General features: G+C 41.4%; 1 protein-coding gene across 2 annotated transcripts; it reads right to left on the minus strand.

Moving 5' to 3' along the window:
- Positions 1-62: 62 nt before the first annotated feature.
- ric8b (RIC8 guanine nucleotide exchange factor B) lies at positions 63-21,533 on the minus strand. Of its 2 annotated transcripts, none has more exons than XM_012876037.3 (10): positions 21,309-21,531; positions 19,072-19,119; positions 18,350-18,979; positions 15,500-15,594; positions 12,877-13,027; positions 9,371-9,466; positions 9,137-9,281; positions 8,909-9,053; positions 8,696-8,815; positions 63-2,720 (listed from the first exon to the last, which is right to left on the minus strand). In XM_012876037.3, exons 1-10 carry the CDS (start codon positions 21,390-21,392, stop codon positions 2,612-2,614), a joined length of 1,623 nt encoding a protein of 540 aa, XP_012731491.2. In that variant the 5' UTR covers positions 21,393-21,531; the 3' UTR covers positions 63-2,611. The 2 variants fall into 2 exon arrangements, with proteins under 2 accessions (XP_012731491.2, XP_012731492.2); XM_012876038.3 differs by having other exon boundaries at positions 2,599-2,720; positions 8,912-9,053; positions 21,309-21,533.
- Positions 21,534-22,821: the final 1,288 nt, after the last annotated feature.

The raw sequence follows: 22,821 nt of genomic DNA on the forward strand, positions 1-22,821 counted from the left end.
TCAATATTTAATAAAGATTCTCTTTGGACAAACTGCATCTTGGGTGCAAAGAAAACAGTCGGTCTTGTTCTTCACTTTATTAACTCTTCAGTGGAAAAGCCTCAAAATAAAGTAAGTAGTGCTGCTTATGGTACACAAAAAAAGTGCAAAAAGAACAACCTAGATACTCTTCCCCCCCCCCCCCCCACATGTTCATGCAATTTTTAAAACTATCCCTGTATGAATGTGTTGGAAAATAACAGCATAACTTAAAGCAGAGCATAAAGAAAAGTCTAAACAGTTTCATTACAAAACATACAAAAACGTAACGGTAAGAAAATATAACAAATCCGACCAGGCTTTAAAAGCATTTCAGTTACAGTAAAACTGGGAGGAACTGGACTTCTTACTGTACCGACAGCTTTCACTATAAATTCATAAGAGTATTCAGGCTTCCACTTAGACAAAAAAAAAACATGTACACTTATAGAAAATGTAACATTGTTCTATCAGGGGCAAAAATAAGTTGATTTATCATCGTGCAGATTTGGCAAAAGCAATTAGATTAAAAACAATCATTGCAGTTTTCACAATTCATCGTCAGGGGTGCATTTCCCCCCCAAAATTTACCAGCTACATATCAAGTTACATTTTCTTCTCTAAACGGCCAAAAAAGTGAATGTCTGTTAGCGAACGAGCTCTGAATTCAAATTTCCTCAGTGATAAACTGGTGTGCAACATTGGTGATGGTAGGGTGACTGAAGAACGGTCGTCCAGTGTTTTTAAACGTGGCTCTACCCGACCGAGCAGTAACCCGCCAGAACATAAAACAAATGCGAGGAACCAAGCAAGCATCGACAAGAGGAATGACTTTAAAGACATAAAAACCTTGGCATCCGTGTTCACAAAAGGAGAAGTAAAGATCCAGCAATAAAGATGTATTATTTTTTTATAAATTAAGCGTAGAAACGGCTCACCGTGAAGGCCTCAAATGAATTTGGGGATAACGGCCTGTACCTGCTTAATGGCGAGCCTCCTTGTGTCCAGAAACGCTGCGTTTCCACCCATCCCTATATCTGCTTAGGGTGCAGGTAACCGTGCAAACAGCTGCCCCCGCCGTGCAGTCCTAGTTCATTTCACTTTTTTAATTTAGAAAAACCCTAAAAATGCTCCAATTTCAGGATTAATTGTATATTATTTCCTGAAATAATTATATAATAATTCCCAGCAAGGTGACATGAGAGATTATGAGCTCTGACCAACTTTCCTCGCAGACGTCATGAGGAAAAAATGTGTTGACGTCGTCTTTCACGGCTTCACACACGATCGACCAAAACAGCAAAGCTATGAAATGGGGGGGGGGGGGAATTAACAGCACCCGCCTTTAGGGGGTTCCTGTTAAATGTTCAGCTGTGTCCCTCTTCAGGACCGGACCATCGGAGGTCTCACTGTTTCAAACAGGAAAAACTCAGATTTTCCCTGTTCACATCCTCTCTACATACCAAACTTCAGCCCTCGTTAAGCCATTCGTTAAAAATAAATATAATCTTAGTCGTATGTCATTGGTTTTGTATTTGCATCAAAGTAGGCACCCAAACTGTGCCTCACAAAAAGTATTCACACCCTTTGAACGTCGCAGTGTTTTTCCGTTACACTATAACCACATACCTCAGTGTATTTAATTTAATAGACCAACACAAAGTAGTGCACGGCTGAATGAAAAGGACACCAGCAAATAAAGTTAAGTGCCTGCAGAAGTCTCAAAACTATTAAGCAGAGCCCAGCTGTGTATATTTTAAACTGAAGTTTAACTCCTGATACCTGGGGAAGGTTGAAAAATCAGTGGAAAAATAATTTGCACATGCTCCCCCATCCCTAAAGTGGTGGCGGTATCATTTTGTATGGTTGCTTTTCTTTAGGAGGGACAAGGAAGCTGGTCAGAGTTGATGGGAAAACTCACGAGACAAAGCCACACTTTAACCCTAACCTAAACCCAAATGAGAATCTGCAGCAACACTAAATAATAAATGTTCATTAATGCCGTCTGTCCAATCTGTTTTAGCTTGAGCTATTTTATGAAGAAATAGACTCTTTAGATGTAACTGCAGGTTCTGGACTGCGCCGGCTCATGGGGACTGAACACAAATGCACAACGCACTTTTAAGATTTTAAATGCTCAGATAATTTTCCCAACCCAAAGTGTTTCTTTGCTCCAACTTTTCTATTATGCACTACTTTCTGCTGGTCTGGCTCATAAAATAATTTTTGTTTAAAGTTTGTGCTTATAACCCTGCAAGAAGCAGGAAAAACGATGCTTGACGGATTTAAAGTTATATTCGTTGTTTTCCATCGTGACCGTGCCGAATGATTTGCCAGTGGTTCAGTATCTTCCAGTTAAACTCATCACAGTAATATGGGCGTCCCGGGTTATTCTACAATAAAGTACTTCTTCTCTTTTATCACACTAAGTGGACTTTACGGATAAAAAGTATCTCTGCAGCCCAGGGTGGTTTTAAATATCCGACAGTCGGGTAGGTGTAAGGAAAAACGTGTGAGTGTCACAGTTTGGCTGATAATCTTACAGCGGACCCGGACACGGACCCGGAAACCCGGGGCCTAGACATTAAGGGCACTAGTCAGAGTCTGTATCAGAGTTTTCTTCGGGTCGACAAACGAGAGTCTCCTCGAGAGGCGCCAACGTCCCGTCTGGCCTGACGCCCATCGGCCGGATCACGTTCTGCCTGCGGAGGAGAAGAGACGAGAAGAATCAGACCCCGGAGTGCAAAACGAAGGACCGAAAAACCTAAATGCACAAAACTCTGCTCAGGCTTCTTTGTATCTCTGGCCAGACTTAACGAGGGCCTTGCATTTGTTCTTATTCATACGCAAACTGGAGGACCCTCATACACCCCCCCCCCCCCCTCCCCCTCCAGCAGTTCATGGACAATCAGTCCTGTCTGGCCATCCTCTCTCCCTCCTCCTCTCTCTTCCTGGGGCTGTTTAATTACAGGATCAGTGCTCAAACTAATCTCCTCAAAGCCAACATTGGCCCTTTATCCTAATCCAATTATACCTGCACCATGTGTGTGTGTGTCAGCGCTCCCTCCAAGATGATCCAGCGGAGAATTATCCATCAACAGTTATTAAAAAAAAGCATGGATGTGACAGATTCAAACGCAAAACACTGAATCCTGAAAAAGGAAACTCAAAGTAAGTCAAATTTTTTTGAAATTAGTAAATTTTTCCTTCATTTGAGCAGCTAAATAAGACGATTATGTTGAAATCGTCTTATTTCGCTAAGCAACAACATAAAATGACCAGGGCTGCACTTAAAATATATGTTTTGAATTTGTTGATAATTATCGATATCGATATGCTTTTTTTTCTATATCGTTCAGCCCTAATATACGTTACGCTTTACTTCTGTGTAATGAATCGATGTATTTTTACCCCTAAAATAAGATAATTAGATATCCTGCACTTGAAATAAGATGGAGATGAATTGTTCTTATTTTAAGTGCAAAACTCTTACTTCATTGGCGAATAGTTTTATTTAGCTGCTAAAATCAAGGAAAAAATATACAAATTTCAAGAAAATTTTACTTACTTTTTGCAGTGTAGTGAACTGCATTAAGAGTGTAGTGTGGGAAATAAATGGCAATAGATCACTGCAAAAAGGGAACTAAAAGTAAAACAAAGTCTTAAAATTAGTGTATTTATCCTTGATTTGAGCAGGTAAATAAGATTATCTGCCAATGGAATAAGATTTTTTGCACTTAAAATAGGAACAACCCATCTTATTTCAAGTGCAGTATATCTAATCATCTTATTTTTGGGGTCAAAATACTCCTCCAAATCAAGAACAAATGCACTCATTTCATGACAATTTTATTTTATTTTTTTTAGTTCAGTTTTTGCAGAGATAATCTTTAAAAGTCACCTACAGCCTGATCAAACCGGCCCCGAAGACAAACATTACCATAATCGCTTCTACACTGCAAAAACTGAATTAAAAATAAGTAAAATTCTCTTTAAATTAGTGTATTTGTCCTTAATTTGAGCAGGTAAATAAGATGATATGCCAATGGAATGAGTATTTTTACACCTAAAATAAGATAATTAGATAAACTACACTTGAAATTAGATGATGGAGATGAGTTGTTCCGATTTTAAGAGCAAAAATCTTATTCCAATGGCAGATCATTTAAACTTGCTGCTCAAATCAAGGACAAATACACTCATTTCAAGAAAACTTTACTTATTTTTAGTCATGTTTTTTGCAGTGTAATTAGAGCGAAATAAATAAAAAGAAATCTCATCTCTCCTATCGGTACACTGCAAAAAACGGAACTTAAAATAAGTAAAATGTTCTGAAATGAGTGTATTTTTCCTTGATTTGAGCAGGTAAATAAGATGATCTTCCAATAGAATAGGATTTTTGCACTTAAAATAGGAACAATTCATCTCCATCATCTTATTTCAAGTGCAGTATATCTAATTTTCTTGTTTTGGGGTAAAAATACTCATTCCATTGGCAAATAATCTTATTTACCTGCTCAAATCTAGGACAAAAACACAAATTTTAAGAACATTTTTACTTATTTTTAGATCCGTTTTTGCAGTGTAGTGATAGAGGAGTGAGGGTCTGGCAGGTGTAACGGGGGTGCTGTACGTCCTAATTAGGGGCCAGTTGCGCGGTGGAGCACATTCTTGGAGGCCGCTGAGCGATCTCCCTAGCACCTGTGCTGATCGAAGCAGCTCTCTCTCCACCTGGAGAAGAGAAGAAAGACGACGCGGCCTTAGAGGAGGAATCTTCTTTCTGGGCGCACGTGTCTCATTACGGCTCTACGCGGCCAACAATGACGAGGTCGGCTCTTCTATGTCGCAGGTTTTTTTTTTTTATTCAGCCGTGCCTCTTCCTCTTTATCCACGTTCCACCCAAATTGGTCCGTCTAGTTCGGGCCCCGCGTGGCGGTTTGCACCTCGTCTGGCCGGGGGCGACCAGCTCCTCGAACGCGAGTCCGGACGTGAGGCATTAATAATAAAAAATAAAAAAAGGCTTCAATGAGGAACATAAAGGAAGCTGCGCCAACGAGCGGACTGGCGTTTGCCAATTAGGCGATAATTAACGTGGAGGTAATGATGCTGCAGAGACACGCGGCGCCCGCTCCCATTTACTCCCCCCTCTGAATGTGACGGCTGCCAGTCAGAGGCTAATTGAAGACTCGGCCGGCGGAGGGAGATTCCTGTCGTGATGAACCGGTTGGCAGGGAGAACGCTCACAGTCACCTTTTAGCAGGTAACATTAGCCTCCGCTCGCTAATGAAAAGGTCAACACAGGCGCGGCAAAACCCTGCGGCTCTTCAAGCACTCGTTCAAAACAGGATTAGTCCGATCGGCCCGGTGGAGAAAACATTATTCCTCCGGTTCTGGGACGGCGCTCCACTGGGTTAATATGTTCTGCTGAACTTCGGTGGTTTGAATGTGGTTTCCACGGAAAATGTTCACCCAGAGGATAAAACTTACATCTGTTTTCACCTGTAATTAAGCCTGTTTTGGCATAAAACTTCGCTACCAGCTATAATTAGTAAAGGCGCTGCTGTAGATGATGAATCTTGCGAAGACGGCAACATTTTCTCTTGGAGGAGTGGACCAGTTTCGTTTTAATCTGCTGCCTTAACGACTTTAACGACTGTCCATTACTAAGGGGGTGGACCTGTTTCGGTTGAATTTGCATGTTATCTAAGCAGGGTTCCCACACCTTAGTGAACATCAAATTCAAGGACCTTTCAAGGACTTTCCAGGACCAATTTCCTCAAATTCAAGGACCACACGTGGCGGCATTTACCTACTGTGACCGCTGAATAGGTTATCATATTTTAATACAATGCAAATTCAATAAAAGACTAAACGGCATAGAAGTTGTTGGGTCAGAAGCAATGGAAGAAAGTGGACTTAATTTATAGCCTACATTGATATTGATCATATTCATAGCCTACATTGATATCCACAGTACATGGCTATGCCATACTAAATTACATATAAGATGTACATTAGCCTTCTGTTTCATGGAATTTTAATGGAAAAAAGTGCAGCATTGAGATGTTCAGAATTATATCAATTTGTTTCACTTACTTTCATCTTTGATTAAGCTAGTTTTTGACTTTGACTCTGAAAAGTCGGTAAATATAGCGACAAAGTCGCCGAGTTGGCAACACTGCGTGAATGTAACCTATTGGACGCATGTAGGCCTAAACCGTAGCCTACCAACTAACGAAGAAGAGCCAACGTACTTTTGCAAATTAAAAGTCTGCGGAATCAACATAATTTTAAAAGATCGTGTGATAGTAAAATAATGACACATGAGTCGTCAACCGTGTGAACTTTCAACCCCACAAAAAAATTCAAGGACTTTCAAGGACAAGGTGTTTTTTTGGCTGTTTTCAAGAACTTTGAAGGGCCTTGATTTTATTTTTTCAGATTCACAAACTTTCAAGGATTTCAAGGACCCGTGGGAACCCTGTCTAAGCCATTACAAGGCCTTTGTTTGGGCAGTACTATAAAGTTTGGTACTCCACATTACTCCAGACTTTTTGAATTGAGAAAGCTTCCTGCAGAGGAAGCAAAACGTCTTCAACTACGGAAAACAAGTCCAGTTGCTTTGTTTTTTTACTTTTTTTCAACTTTTCCTCTTGTTTCACCTCTCATGCAACACGCTGCTGAGGTGTAACACCTTCAAGAAACAAGAGAAGCGTCACCTTAAGTGCTTAGGTGACAATAAATAGGTTGGTTCTCAGTTGGACTGGCTGTGAAATCTCACTGTCTTCTCTTTTTTCCAGTCGGTGAACATGTCTTACTACCAGGCCTGTTGATAACGCCACCCTGGACGCTGGTAGAGAGTGAAGGCCCAAACTTTTCCAGCGCTAATAATTGCTGAAAAAGTTAAAAGAAAGGTGTACTTTGTGTGAGATGTTGAGAGATGTCCGGGGTCTGTTCGAGTTGTGGTGGCGCAAGAGAGAGCAAGACTTCCAGCAGATAACAGGAAGGCAAGAACACAGCACGGCAAAGTTGCTTTATTTTAGCCTTTCTGAGCTTTCACCCTGGGGTTATGCTGGATTTGGAAATGCAGGCAGCCTGTTAAAAATCCAGCCTCGCTATAAAAAAGGCTCTACAATAGGTTGTACATTGTAAAATTCACAACTCTCCGATGCTCCAAGCAGTCACCTCCCCCGACTGCCACGCTCCCACCCCCCACATGCACCCAGGATCTGTGAAGAGGATGTGCGCCTGCTCTTCAAGAGGAGGAAGATCAGGAAAGCTCTACACAGACCAGCTGCCCCCCCCCCCCCCCCCCATTTTCACACAGATCACCAGAGCTGAGTGAAGTTCCCTCCTGCTTCAAGAGCTCTACAATCATCCTGGTCCCCAAAAAACCCTCCATCTCTGGACTAAATGATTTTAGCATTTATTGTCTCAATTTGTCCGCTTGTTTATTGTGTGTTCATATTAATTTTACTATTTCTATACCCCCACACTGGGATTGATTTTATTTATTACTGCACTATTGTGTTATTGTATAAGTAAGCACATTGTGTAGCACTGTACAATCCAGAGTCAGCTTCCTCGCATTTGCACACATACCTGGCAAATAAAGCTGATAATTAAGAAGAATACACACAGCAAATGCTGTTTTAGTCAAAAGCTAATTGTCAATTTTAAGATGTTAAAGGGAGTTTAAAACGTCACATCTGCAGTGATTCAGTAAAACTATGTGATGGCATTGGGGTCCAGCATGCACCCAGCCTGTGGACCTTTGCCACATCTCAGTTCTATTTCCTGTCAAAAAAACCACCAGTGCAAAAAGAAATATAATAATAATAATATTTTGGAGCAACTGCCCTCTAACAGCAGAATGAAATCTTCTCTAGAACTGACATAATTACCAACTGCACACTGTGGGATGGCTAGAAAACGACACTTTGAATGGTGGCCCCTCTATCTTCTCATTTTATAGTTCTTCGAGAGAAAGTGGACTTACTAAAAAAAATCTAAATCAGCAGTTTAAAGCTTCACAAAAACCAGAGAAAGCATTGCGGACCATAAAGACAATTAATACGTTTCCCCTCCACATCAGGACTCATTGGAATGGCATCTATGGGAGGTCTCCGTCTGTGGAGAGAAGGATTTGAACGAATCCCATTGGCCTAGTCACTGAGCTCAAGGCCAATGTACTGCTAGAGAAAAATATCTTGACTTTCACATCTAACTTCATTGATTTTTTTCTACACAAATAATGCATGAGTTAAAAAGTGTAACGATGAGTGGGAGGGGAAAGGAAAAATATACTTTCTGAGGCCCTAAACAGTTACTGACCCTCCAGATAAAAAAGTTCTTGCTGAAACATTGAGAAAAACCAAAACCTTCACTTTATTTAAAACAGGAGAGAAATAATCCCACGTTAAGAAATGATTCAGCGGTGGCCCCATTTTATCAGCACCGTGCATAGAAACCCTGAATAAACAAGGCCGGATAACACAGAGAGAGGAGGAGAGTGAAGAAGCTAACAGCGTCTCCAGAGCTCACCATCAGTGAACTACAACAACACTGACATCTTGGGGGGCTTAATATAGGTCATACCTTTAAAACTGTACCCTTCCTGATCTGTAAACTAAGCTTTTAGAAGTGCTATATGCCCGATCTTGCTTCAGAGTCTCACCTTGACAGCTTGTCAAACATATTGGCCAACTTCTCCGCTTCGTACTCCTTCTGCTCCTCCGTCATCTCTTCGATGGGGTTTGGCATCGGCTCCTCCACATGACCCGTAATGGGGTTGATGCTGGAATTGGCATAATTAAAAGGGCTTAATGTATATCTGCAAACCACCTCGTTAGCGCTAGACAAGCTGACACCGGCCGTCCGAGTAACTCACAACGGTTTGGCAGACTTATACTCGTCTGTGTCTGAGTCTTCGTCTTCGGAGTACTGCGTCTCTCCTCTGCCTCCTGCCAGAAGCCCCCGGGCCACCAGGAGTCCGGCGGCGTTCCCATATCCCGTGTACTTCAAAAGATTGTCCACTGGACGGCAACACCACACGCAGGAACGGATTAATACTTCATATAGAGAAACCGGGCGCTCTCTCTCACTCGTCCTCACTCACCGCTCTCCTTGCAGAGGACAAACAGGAACTCGGCGGCCGTCTGCTTCACGCCCATGTCCACGTGCGTCATGAGGCGAACCAGCTTGTTTCTGACGGTGGTGCCCACCTCGGGCCGGTTCTTCACGTCCTTCAGTGGAGGCAGTACCTACGACGCGCAGCGGTTTGCCGTTATTGCCAAGGGAATGTCGCCAGATGTTGGGGCGCTGGCTGTTTTTTGATCGTCTGCAGCGTTACCTGAGTTTTGATGTATCTGCGGATCTCTCTGTGGCACCTGGACCCTTCAGTCAACAGGCTGAGCACCGGAGTCAGACCCTCTTTGTAGTTGGAGCCCTTTGAGCGACACAGGAGAGAAAACTATTAACTGGGTTTTCCAAAAAAAGCAAATAAAACAAAGCAACTGGACTTGTTTTCCATAGTTGAAGACGTTTCGCTTCCTCTCCAGAAAGCTTTCTCAATTCAAAAGGTCTAGACCAGGGGTGTCAAACATACGGCCCGCGGGCCGGATCCAGCCCGCCGAACAATTTAGTCCGGCCCGGTGGCTAAATGCATTATCATTATTAAAAAAAAGAAGAAAAAAATATATATATATATATTTTTTTTTTTTTCCCAGTGTCCTGTCTGGCAATGTGGCAATAAGAATTGTTGTCTTAATGCCAAAAAGAGCTCATCAGATTTCACTTTCACAAGTGGAGCAGTACAGCTTTTGCCATATAGTGCTCCGCTTGATTTATGAATGTGAATAGTTTTATTATGATTAATGCGGGGAATATCTGAAATGATATGGATACTACAATGGCAAAGTAGGAGAGGAAAGGAAGAACAAGAAGAAAAAAACAAAAGGTGAAAGAAAGAAGAGATAAAAGGAAGAGAATGATAAAAATTATCAAATTATTGAAAAAAACATGTACTTCGTTTAATTGAAAATCTGCAGTTCCCATATTGTCCACGCGGGGCACTGTGTTTTAATTAGCAGATTAAGCTTCAGGTGTGGAAAAATTTAAATAATTTCTTAATTTTTATCAGTTTGATGTATTTTGTCATGCAGGACAGTGTTTTTAAGTTCCAAAAAATGTGAATAAATGTTTTTCAACATTTTACAATCACTGTGATCAGTTCCTATGTATAATGCACAAGTAAATGTTTAACTGAGTAAAAGTATTGTTGAAATTGCACATACTTTTCTTAAAAATGCTGAGGTTATTCATAATATATTGTGTAAAAGTGAAATTAATTTAATATAAAAATCAACAAGTCCACATTTATTAGTTCTATTTAATCTTGCAATGAGTTTACTCGTGTGGCCCTCTTGAGATCAGATTAAGCTGTATGCGGAAAACAAGTCCAGTTGCTTTGTTTTTTTACTTTTTTTTAAAATGACCATGACCTGGATGACTGAGAATCTTCACCAGCATATTTACTGGGCAGCATATAGAGGATCTAAAGGTTGAGTAGTAAAAAAAGAAGAAACTAAAAGGAATAAATAAAGCTTTAATTTTCTTACTAATAAAAAGGTCACACAGTGGAGAACAAAAATGTTTGGGACTCATTTTTGCAGATTGTTACCGTATTTTTCGGACTATAAGGCGCTCTTAAAATCCTTAAATTTTCTCAAAAATTATATTTGATTACCTTATATATGATTACCGTTGTGCTTATTGACTGATTTTAGGTGGTGCAATGCGCTCAAAAATCTGTTTAAAAACAAATCTGTGTACTCTGATGGGCAGAGTGATATCACACACTTGGGAGGAATATTTAGTGCGCCTTATAATCCGGTATGGTCCGAGAAATGCGGTACAAAAACCGACAGCTGGATCAAATCCATTTTTAGTTAACCAAGAGATTAGTGAAATGTTTTTTTTTTTCACAGTTGAAACCAAATTTTTTCCATATGATGTACAAATAGACAAAATCCTTTTTTCCCTCCCAATCTGACATCAGGTTTCCTGCATGAGGGACCAAAATTATTTTGATTTGCTAAATACCACAATGATAAAAGAAAAAAAATACTTTTTGAAAACATAAAACCATAGATACTTTTAAAAGCTTAGACACATTTCTTTAATATTTGCTAGAATCAGCAGTCAGCTGAGGTCGATGCACGCTACTTTGTAAAAAGTAAACTATGTAAGCTAGGTTGAACATTTCTCAGCATAGTTTGCAAGATTTTGGGCCCATTTTTCCAGAATAAACCGACGTAACCAACTCAGGTTTGTAGACCGCCTTGCTCAGAGCTCTGTGATGCCAACACCACATCATTGACTAGATTGTGCTTAGGCCACTTTGTAGCTGATCTACTTACTTAGGACCATTGTTCAAGACTCGGTTGTTTTCAAGCTTTATGTTCCTTGCTTTGATATTTCAACATAATCGTCTTTCTTTTTGATGCCATCTTAGTGAAAACAAACCATTTTGTTCCCGTGCGTCCTACTGGAGTGCCTCGATCGATTCCCTTCTCTTGCCGTTTTGATGAATTAGTTAGAAAAATACTAATAGTACTTCAATCTCATGTAAAATGTTATTTATTACCATATTATTAACCAGATTTCTTTAAATTACCCCAAAGTTCAATTGATTATTGTTTTAATCCTTGTTTGGGTCGCATGACTCATAAATTATAACAAATTAAGGGGATAAGGTGACTTCTCTAAGGGGATAAGGTACGGAGAAGCATCGAAAGAGCCAGTTGAGGTGGAGGGACTTTATGTCCCGTCTGGCCTGGGAACGAATTGGGATCCCCCCCAGAATGAGCTGATGATGCAGGGGAGAGAGATGTCTGGGGTTCTCAGATAAGCAGGAGACGATGGATGGAAATAACCACATTTCTGTGCAGCAGAATGAGTCGACTGTAGAGATTCCCTTCATCTGCCATCGACATATTTACTAAATGACCTGCATAATGACTACATAAAGAGGAAAAACTGTGGTCCTGAACAACAACAACTCCCTGCATATAACATAAAAGGGTGAAATGACCAGCACTACAGTGCTACATTTTGTGGCTTCTGAAGAAGAAGAGACGGAGATAACTGTTCATCTGATGAAAGGACCAGGCAGGAACCGCATCACAGACTCTCTTACACTGCAAAAAGGGAACTAAAAGTAACTTTTTCTTGTAATTAGTGTATTTGTTCTTGATTTGAGCAGCTAAATAAGACTATTTGTCAATGGAATAAGTATTTTTACCCCTAATATAAGCTAATCAGATATCCTTCTCTTGAAATAAGATGATGGAGATGAATTGTATGAATTGTATTTCAAGTGCAGAAGTCTTACTCCGTTGGCAAATAGTCTTGTTTACCTGCTTAAATCAAAGGAAAATGCACCAATTTCTCTACATGCATTTGTCAGAGCGGCAGCATCAGCTTGAGAGAAAAAGCTGTATCCGTGACGCAGACAGCCCTGCAGCTATTAGATGCTCACAGAACAACATAATGGACATAACTGCAGCATATTTATGAGGCAACTTAGTGCTAGGTTGGTAGAAGACTTCTAGTGCGGCTACAACAAACAACAGAGACGTATTCTGTGAGACGGAAAAGCCTCAGATGTTTTTCTTTGCAGGAAGAGATGAAACACTATAGCTATACCTTCATATAAGTGTTAATTTTTCACAGCAGTGAAATGTGAAACAGTTTTTAACGTGAATAACACATCTGGCCTTGTTTATTACAATATTTCCCCTTGATTCTGGTTACACCAGAACCCGCCCGTGTTCGCTCGTGAAGGGAAAACTTTACCTTGTCGATTCTCCTCTCCATAAAGTCCAGTAACACCTGAACTGCTTCCATGTTTTTGCCGCCGTACTCCTCCACGCCGCCCAGGACGGGCATGTCGATCAACACATCCAGGCAGGAGACGGGCAGGTTATTAAGCAGGTTGACAGCGTGGCTAAATTAGGAGAATAACAGCATTTTGTTTTTAAACATGCAAAACATTTAACATCATAAAAAGGTGAAATCAGAAACTCAAGGTGATAATAATAAGTAACAGGTTACAAATAAAAGACTTGTCTTTAAAAATGATGGTGTGGGTTGAGTTTGTCACGTTCTTAACAGCAATTAGGCCGTTTTCACACTGAATTAACACCACTTTAAAGTCTCCAAGATCTCCAAGCCAATTCAACATCAGAGCATCACAGAAAATCCATGTAACGGACAGGATGACCCCGCTGCAGCTGCTTCCTGGCCATCGCTGATTACCAGCACAGGTATGACTCCTGCACCAGGATTCCTCACAATCTGAAGAAGTTCAATATTTTTATACGAGATTTCTGCCGCTCCACAAGTTTCTGCATTGCAGTAAAGGAAAAAGCACAATATGTACGTTGTAGGGCAGGGAGATGAGCATTAAAAATCTGATTATGTTATACCAAATCCGTTTAGTCAATTTTCCCCATCATTTTTGTTCCACAAAAAGAAATTAAAGAAACCATCATAAAAACTTGCTTTTATTTCAAGCTTTTTATCTGGAAGTTGACCTGAGTTCAAAGTGCAACTAAACAATAGCTGTGAAACCTGCTTGTAAAACAAGATGGCTGCCCTGCCGTTGTAAACAATGAAAACAAAACAAAATGCTTGCTGCTAGCGGCATTACACAATGAGCTAACAACAGGCTTTACTTCACTTGTGTAATTTAAACTAACTTAAAAAAAGTAAATGAGTAAATAAAGTGGCTTGTATTATGGTAAAAAAAAAAAGCTTTGGTAAGCAACGAAGACTCTCCGCTCAATGGATATTCGGAGCATTACGGTACACTGTGTCACTACCTGATCGGACCCCTGAGCTGTCTACAAGACTGCCTGACTGTAATGTTGAAATTAGAAGTGTATTTATGTAAAGGCCCCCCACACACATGGGCGTACTTCACTCCGAGGAGGTCGACGCGTACTCGTGGCGTACTCAAGGTGGACTGTGCGGACGACCCGCATACAGATATGCACAGAGCTAAATTTTGCATCACAGTCCCTCTCTGTTCTCACTGACAGGTGGGAGCCTGCTGGAAAAGAAACGTCTCTAGGTGCTCAGCTAGCTAATCACACATTTACCATCCGTTCCCCTGCTTTGGACTCAGACCTGAACCTTCAAAAGCATCTAAAGACAGTTACAAGGTCGGCTTTCTATCACCTGAGGAACATTTCCAGGATTAAAGAACTAATGTCTCAGCAGGATCTAGAAAAACTAATCCATGCGTTTATATTTAGTAGAATAGATTACTGCAACAGTGTTTTCACAGGTCTGCCTAAAAAGTGGATCAGACAGCTGCAGCTGATCCAGAACGCTGCTGCCCGCGTCCTCACTAATACTAAGAAAGTAGAGCACATCACCCCAGTTCTAAAGTCCTTACACTGGCTCCCTGTATCTCAGAGAATAGACTTTAAAATACTTCTGTTAGTCTATAAATCCCTAAATGGCTTAGCACCTAAGTACATCACAGACTTGTTATCAGTGTATCAACCATCCAGACCACTCAGGTCTTCTGGCTCCAGCCTACTCTGCATACCTAGAACCAGAACTAAACATGGAGAAGCAGCATTTAGCTCCTATGCTCCACTTATCTGGAACAAACTTCCAGAAAACTGTAAAGGTGCAGAAAGCCTGAGTTCATTTAAATCAAGATTAAAAATACATTTGTTTAGGATTGCCTTCAACTGTTCTAGTTAACTGAAACACCACTAGTTTTTTTTATGTTCTATTTTCTATCTACATTTTATTCCTACTTGCTTTTATTCTGTTTTATTTTGCTATATTTTAATCATGTAAGTTAAAGCACTTTGCATTGTCCTTGTACTGAATTGTGCTATATAAATAAATTTGCCTTGCCTTGCCTTGGTCTCTCTGGCAGAAAGTGTGGGAATTGTAGGAATTTGCCACAAGAAATGTAGGCAACATTACGCTCCACTATGAAGGGTAAAACGTCCTCGGAGAGTCAGCGTGAAGTCAGCTAAGCTCACAGTATGCGCACAAGAGTATGTGGGAGCCTTTAGGCAGCCCGCACCTTAGCGACAATAAACCTAGTAAGTTAATTCAATATAAAAGTTCTGTTTATTTTAGCCTCATGATAGAAACAGGGCTGTGTGGTCCAACTACTCTGTCCTCCCCACAGAGACGGATAGAGAGGTGTGGACGTGAAGCGTCAGAGTGATATTACACACCTGGGAAGAATATTTAGTGCACTTTATAATCCGGTGTGCCTTATAGTCCGAAAGATTCAGTAAAACTAATCCTGTCAGAAAAGGGCTTAAGTCAAGGAAACAGCACAGACCCAAGCTTAATTATCTTTTTGTGTCTTTTTACAGGCCGCAAAAAAAAAAAAAAAAAACACACCACCAAGTATAAAGAGCAGCGAGAAACAGATTCCTACCTGTGTGCTTCTTCTGTTTTCTCCTCCGTCTCAGTTTTCAGCATCAACAGGTGACGCAGGATAGCAGCCAAGAGTCGGAACTGGTGGTCGTCCTCCTGTAAAAACCAAACAACATGTAAAATGAATAAATAAAATAAATAAAGAAATCACTCAAATAAAAAAAAAAATGGGTGATTAAAATAATTGCAGGAACATTAGTCTGGAGGTGAAAGGCCAAACAGCAGAAACTATCAGCAGCAGGTGAAGGGAAGGAACCTAAATAAAATGCCTCTTTAACTATAAGAAAAGCAGGGACAAATACAATCCTTTAAACGCAGTTTGGACTTACACTGTTAGAAGTTGCCCTTGTGCTTCATTCCCCCCTCTGTCCAAATTGCAGGGAACATCAGAAGCATAATTAAACTATATCTTCAAAAAACTACAGTTGTACCAAGAAAAACAATTCACTATTTAAAAAAAAAAAAACATTTACTGTAGCAGAAACAAGCCATACATCTTGTAATGTGTAAAAGATAGCAGAATTCATCTGTGTCAAGTAAAAAGGAACCTTTTCTATTGAAAATCCACCATTACAATATGAAACACAAAACAAGTACGCTTCGGATCACCGTCTTCGGTTTGCTCCTCCAGCTTTCAAGGCTTCAATTTTTAATCAAAAATATCACTGAACAGCTATTTTAAACCATTTGTGTGATCTAAATTCAGAAAAGCAAATTCTGGTGAAGAACATATTAAAACACTCCCACATTTATTAAGGTATTAAAATAGCTAAAATCACTCACCAGGCGTATCACATCTGGCATAAATGAAGATAAATCACAAAATAAAATGTAACTGTCTCCTCTGTTTGTTCATAAAATGTCTGGCTTTTGATTTTTCATCGTTCCCGTTCCATTTTTTTTTTTTTTTTTTGCATAAGCCTCCTAGTTTTAAAGTTTGATCTGAGGGGCGATGGACAAATCAGCGCGTATGTCTGCATGTTTGTAACCTCTTGGCTTCCATGTGACTTCATGCCGCACTCTAATTGGCTACATGAAGATTCTCCTGTGGCCACACTGCAAAAACAGAACTAAAACTAAGTAAAAGTTTCTTGAAATTAATGTATTTCTCCTTGATTTGAGCAGGTAAATAAGATTATTTGCCAATGGAATGAGTATTTTTACCCCTAAAATAAGATAATTAGATATACTGCACTTGAAATAAGATGATGGAGATGAATTGTTCCTATTTTAAGTGTAAAAAATCTTATTCTATTGGCAAATAATCTTATTTACCTGCTCAAATCAAAGAAAAATACTCTCATTTCAAGAAATATTTTCTTATTTTTATCTCTATTTTTGCAGCGCAATCAGCCCCTTTTGTGCCATTCTTAGGATTAATTCATCGTACTCAGCGTTTCCCCTTCCATTATCCAAATTTGGTCATTTACTTACAAAATAATAATTTCACAGTGTTTAACCAGAGGAAAAAAAAGTGGATAAAAAAAAAACTTGGACCAAACTGACAAGCCTTTACAATTCACAGGCAGGAAAGTGACCGTAGACAGATTTATGTTTATTGTGCTGTGATCTCCGACATCTATCGCCCCATAAATTTTACCCACCAGCCACCGCTGCTACTTAGCATTTTGAAATTATCTGTGCGCTGCTTAAACTGCGGACATTTAGCTGGGTGCTTCTGACTGTCGAGATGAGGGCGAACACCACAGTGAGATCCAAAGAGCTGTCTGAGGCCTTCAGAGAGAAGATTGTACACTGCAAAAAGGGAACTCAAAGTAGGTAAAATCCTCTTGAAATTAGCGTATTTTTCCATTGATTTGAGCTGGTAAATCAGATTATTTGCCAATGGAATGAGTATCGTTATCCCTAAAATAAGAACAATTCATCTCCATCACCTTATTCCAAGTGCAGAATGTCTAATTATCTTATTTTAGGAGTATAAATTCTCATTCCATTGGCAAATAGTCTTATTTAGCTGCTGAAATCAAGGAAAAATATACATATTTTAAGAACATTTTACTTACTTTTAGTTCCCTCTTTGCAGTGTAGCAGCGTACGAGTCTCCTCGTCTGATTTTAGGGAATCAGATATTCCTAATTCTAGAAAAATAGTAAATTAGTCTCCATGTGGAGGCCATCCAAAACAACTGCCAACACACCCAGGTGGTACAAGAAGTCTTAAAAAAAACACTAAAATGTCTTAATGGGGCCTAAAGCAGGCTCTTGCTACTGTTGAAAGAAGGTACATAAAAAAGATGCAGTTTAAACAGATGTACAAGGAATAAAACTTTGCTCTACAAAAAAAAAAAAAAAAAACAACATGAAGGAAACCAGACTAAGGTTTGTCAGCTGAGAGCTAGAAGTGTCGTGGTTTAGGGATGCCTTGCTGCTCACCATCAGAGACGAGGGAGCTTGAGTAAAATGTGAGAACATCCATAAAAAGTCTGACGCTGAAACAGAACTGGACCCTGACAATGAACTAAAAAGTCAATTCACTGGTTTCAAATAACCAGTGAAAGGTCCTGGAGCTCGCTAATAAAAGAGATCTCACAACTAAAAGTGAAGGCTGGGACAAACGGTTTGTTGCTGCAACAACTAATTTGACCTTTTCTTGTTTGTTTTAATCAGTTACAAGAACTAAAAAGTTCTCGCTGGAAGTAGAAAGTTGACCCAAAAAGTTGTATCAACACGTTTAAAAAAAAAGGCACTCATCCCAAATGCAACAAAAGAGACATTTTTAACGACTCCCAATTGAAAGCTATACCTACAGCTTTTCCTGTCGCTTTCTGCACACAAACCCATATTTTGACCATTTTACCAAGACAACGACACCGGAGCGTGGGCGCACTGACCTCGTTCCGACTTTCCGACAGGGTGAGGTTGAACAAGGCCTTGAGCGCCTCCATCGCCCGCTCGTTGTTCTCTGCGCGCAGCGGCAGAGCCTGCGGTTCCGGCTGGGCGGCTTCGTAGGTGCCGACCCAGCGCACGTCCAGGGTGTGCTCCAGCACCTCGGTCAGCAGCCTCACGGCGTGGCAGTCTTTCCTCAGGACCCCCCGCACGTCGGGTCGCAGGGCGGACAGCAGGAAGAAGAGGCGCAGGATGAACAGGCCCACCTCGTGCTGCCACGTGCGGGCGGAGCGCAGGCTGCCGCAGAGGCCGCGCGCCAGCTGCATATCCACGCACACCTGCTGAGCCGCCGCGCTGTTGTACACGACGTTGCACAGGCACTTCAGGGCCTCCACCGCCACCCTCTTCTCCTCCTCGGACCGCGCGCCGTCCTGAGCGGTCTCCTGTCCGTCCCCGTCCTCCTGCCCGGCGCGCAGCATCGCCATCCTGGTCAGAACCAGCATGCCGTCCATGGTGGCCACCGGTCCCAGGACGCGCTTGTCCCTGGAAAGGATGCGAAGGGTTTCCAGACACGCCTGCTGACAGCCGGGCCGCACCTGTCTCCCCAGGAGCGCCAGCACGCTCTGACAGAGTTTCTAAACGAGAAGACAAGACGGCGAAGGAAGACGGTCATCACCGCGCGGACCAAACGTTGCGTGGTTTAAATAAACGAGGGTGGTGTACTCACGCTCCTCAGGGCTTCTTCTTTCTGGTCAAACTTGAAGGTCTGAGTGTTCTGAAAGAAAACAATAAATAAAACACGGTTCATATCTCACAAAAAGCACGGCGGACCGGCCCTTCTGTTTCCATCAGTGCTGTCGTAGCTCTCTGCTTCCTAGAAACAATGTTCTCTTCCTGCCAGTCGCCTGCTGCTGTGTGTTTGCTCAGGATGCGCCTTGAAATTACCTCCACCATTGTCCCTGTTCCCAAGAAGCCAAGGTCCACAGGACTTAAAGACCCGTCGCTCTGACCTCTGTGGTTATGAAGTCCTTTGAGCGCCTTGTGTTTTCACACCTAAAAGAAATCACTGACCCCCTCCTGGACCCCCTACAGTTTGCCTACAGAGCCCACAGGTCAACCTGGCCCTTCACCACACCCTCCAGACACCTGGACTCTGCAGGAACCTACGCCAGGATCCGGTTTGTGGATTTCAGCTCTGCCTTCAACACAATCATCCCAGCTCTGCTTCAGGAGAAGCTCTCCCAGCTGAATGTGCCCGACTCCACCTGCAGGTGGGTTACAGACTTCCTGTCTGACAGGAAGCAACACGTGAAGCTGGGAAAACATGACTCTGACTCACAGCTCATCAGCACTGGTTCCCCACAGGGCTGTGCTCTTTCTCCTCTGCTCTTCTCCCTGTAACCCAACAGCTGCACCTCCAGTCATCAGACGACACCACCCTCATCGGACTCATCTCTGATGTGGACGAGTCCGCCTACAGGTGTGAGGCTGACCATCTGGTGACCTGGGAGAACAACCTGGAGCTGAACGCTGTAAAAACTGTGGAGATGGTTGTGGACTTCAGGAAGAACTCAGCTCCAGCTACCCCCATCACCCTCTGTGACTCCACCATCGACACTGTGGAGTCTTTCCGCTTCCTGGGAACTATCATCTCCCAGGAGCTAAACATCAACTCCCTCACCAAGAAAGCCCAGCAGAGGATGTACTTCCTGCGGCAGCTGAAGAAATTCAACCTGCCAAGGACAATGATGGTGCAGTTCTACTCCTCCATCATTGAGTCCATCCTCACCTCCTCTATCACCATCTGGTACGCTGGTGCCACCACTAAGGAGAAGGTGATTGGCTGCAATCTTCCATCTCTCCAGGACCTGTACGCCTCCAGGACTCTGAGGCGTGCAGGGAAGATTGTGGCTGATCCCTCGCACCCCAGCCACAAAATATTTCAGTCACTTTCCTCTGGCAGGAGGCTGCAGTCCATCAGGACCACAATCTCACGCCACAAGAACAGTTTCTTCCCATCCGCCTTATCAACAAGGCCAAGAGCCGCCCATGACACTTGACACTGCCTTTCTCCCCTGTTCAGGACCTACAAGCTACACCAACGTAGCATCTCCAAACCTTCTGCGTTACAGTAATGCATTTGATTTGTTGTTGATGCTGCAGACACACATATATATATATATATATATATATATATATATATATATAAACAGAATCTATAGCTAGATTTGGGTCAGTTTTCCCTTTTCCGTCTGTCCTAAATGCTGCTGGAAAACAGATCATATCACACCACTGCTTAGATCACTGCTCTGGCTCCCTGATTATAAAAGGATAGAGTTTCAAATCTTGTTGCTGGTCTGTAAAACCAGCAATCAGCAGGATTAAACAAGCAGAGGCAGCATTTGATTGCTATGCTGCTCAACTCTGGAGCAAACGCCCTGGAAACCCAAGATGAGCAGAAGCTGTTAGCTCCTATAATTCGTGACAGAAAACTTGCCAGCAGCTCAATCGTCAAGGTTAAATATTACTTTATAAGTTAATTTCAATGGCGTCGAAACTTTCAGTTTGTTTAAATTGGCTTTTTATTTATTTTTTTCATTTCGGATTTTTTTTTTTTATTTCACTGTTCTGTTTACTTTGAGCTGTCCAGAACATCCAACACAGAGCAGTCCTGCCCGAGATTTGCATTAAACACATAAAGCGGCAGCCAGCATGTCGATTGCAACGATATCACTGGTGTATTTAGCAGTTTTCTGTCCTGCTTAATCGTTCTCCGACACGGTGTGGGCTTGAGTAAAGATTAAAAGTGATTTGACAGAACGCACCTCTGCTCAGCTAGCAACTCAGGGTACAAGCTAACTCAAAGCTAGCACGCCCCTATGCTAACGCTAGCTAGCTAGCTAGCTAGCATTAGCATCCTGCTTTGGTTGAATGAAATCCGAGCGAACACCCCCCCTGGCTCACCTCTTGACTGTACCGACGTAAAAGCTTCTCTGCGTCCTCTTCGTTCGCACTTTCAAGCTGGGACAGGAGGCCGTTCAGATCCATGATGGAGAGACCGTGTGGAACACGGACAGCTAGCTTGGTCCGGACGTTGCCACTGTGCTGCTAGCTGTCAGGCTAAAGTTGGTGTCAGATAGCCTGTCTGCAGGGAAACTCCCCTGACTGCCTCCATCTCAGTCGCACAACTGCACTGATTAGACGCTGCTAAACAATCGGGTTATGGTACTTTGTTCAAACAGATCATTCACAAATACATCGAAAAAGTATTTTATTTTGAATATATACTTATGTTTTTATTGCTTAGCATTGGGATTCCCTTCAGTGTGTGGACTGCAGAAAGTAAGAAGTTGATAGAATAGAATAGAATAGAATAGAATAGAATTCATATAACAGAAGCAAGGTGAGTGGCGATTAGAAACAAATAGATGAAACACAATACTAATACAAATAACAATTATACAGAAACTGTACAATTGTGACATAAGTTCAAATAAGAAATCCTACAGGTATGAATAAAGAAGTAGATACGTTTTTTTTTTAAAGATATGTAACAAAAAAAATTATCCTTTTTCTTATATATTTGTGCAAAAAAATAGGTCCTTTACAACGTATCACTGGTGTGAAATGTTATAGTCCAGGAGCCCCAAAATAATAGTGCCAGAGACTGGTGACCCCATGTTGAGCTTCTTTTAAAGTTATTATTTGATATCAGTTTCACAAATAAAGAAATACACATTTTATTTAGCACATTGGTATCAAATCATCTCTCGACCCCCCAAGAGGTATTTCATGACCCCCTGCTTTACAAGATAATGCAGCAGTTTGCCACTGAAGGAGCTATGAAGTGCATGATTCTTATAAACGGCATCACAGTTGTGTGTCCAGTCCAGTTTATTGTTGAAGTAAAGACCCAAGATTGTATAAGAGTCCACTCTCTCATTCTCAACTCTGGTTATTCAGTTGTAGTACAGTGTATCTGTGCCTGTAGAAATCCACCTCCAGCTCCCTATAGTTTGGATGTGGATATGATAATGCCCAAGGTGGTTCTAGACCAGATTTATTAGGGAGGGCAGGGATGGGGCCACTGTTTTTCATGGGGGCACACAAGAAAAGAATAATAATAAATGTTTTTCTAAAAAGGGCAATATTTCATCTTTAATATGTTAAATTAGTTGCAAACCCCTGATCTAGCAGATGAAAACGGTGATTCTATTGCAATACAACTGTAATTAAAACTGCAATTAATCTTTAAGGAATCTTTAAATCATTGTTAAAGTAAAACTGTAAAGGTAAAAAATTATTTGGTCCATGGGACCAATCAGTTATGGTGTCTGTGCCAGCGCATATCATCATAATATATTATGTATTATGTTTATTTTATTTATTTATTTTTATTTTTTTCATTTTTTTAAAGGTGAAATTAAATATCCCAACCATTACAGATAATCCTAAGGGGGAGAGAAAAAGGTTGTGC

This window comes from Fundulus heteroclitus, chromosome 2, assembly GCF_011125445.2.
Source record: "Fundulus heteroclitus isolate FHET01 chromosome 2, MU-UCD_Fhet_4.1, whole genome shotgun sequence".
In the NCBI taxonomy this organism is placed as follows: Eukaryota; Metazoa; Chordata; class Actinopteri; order Cyprinodontiformes; family Fundulidae; genus Fundulus; species Fundulus heteroclitus.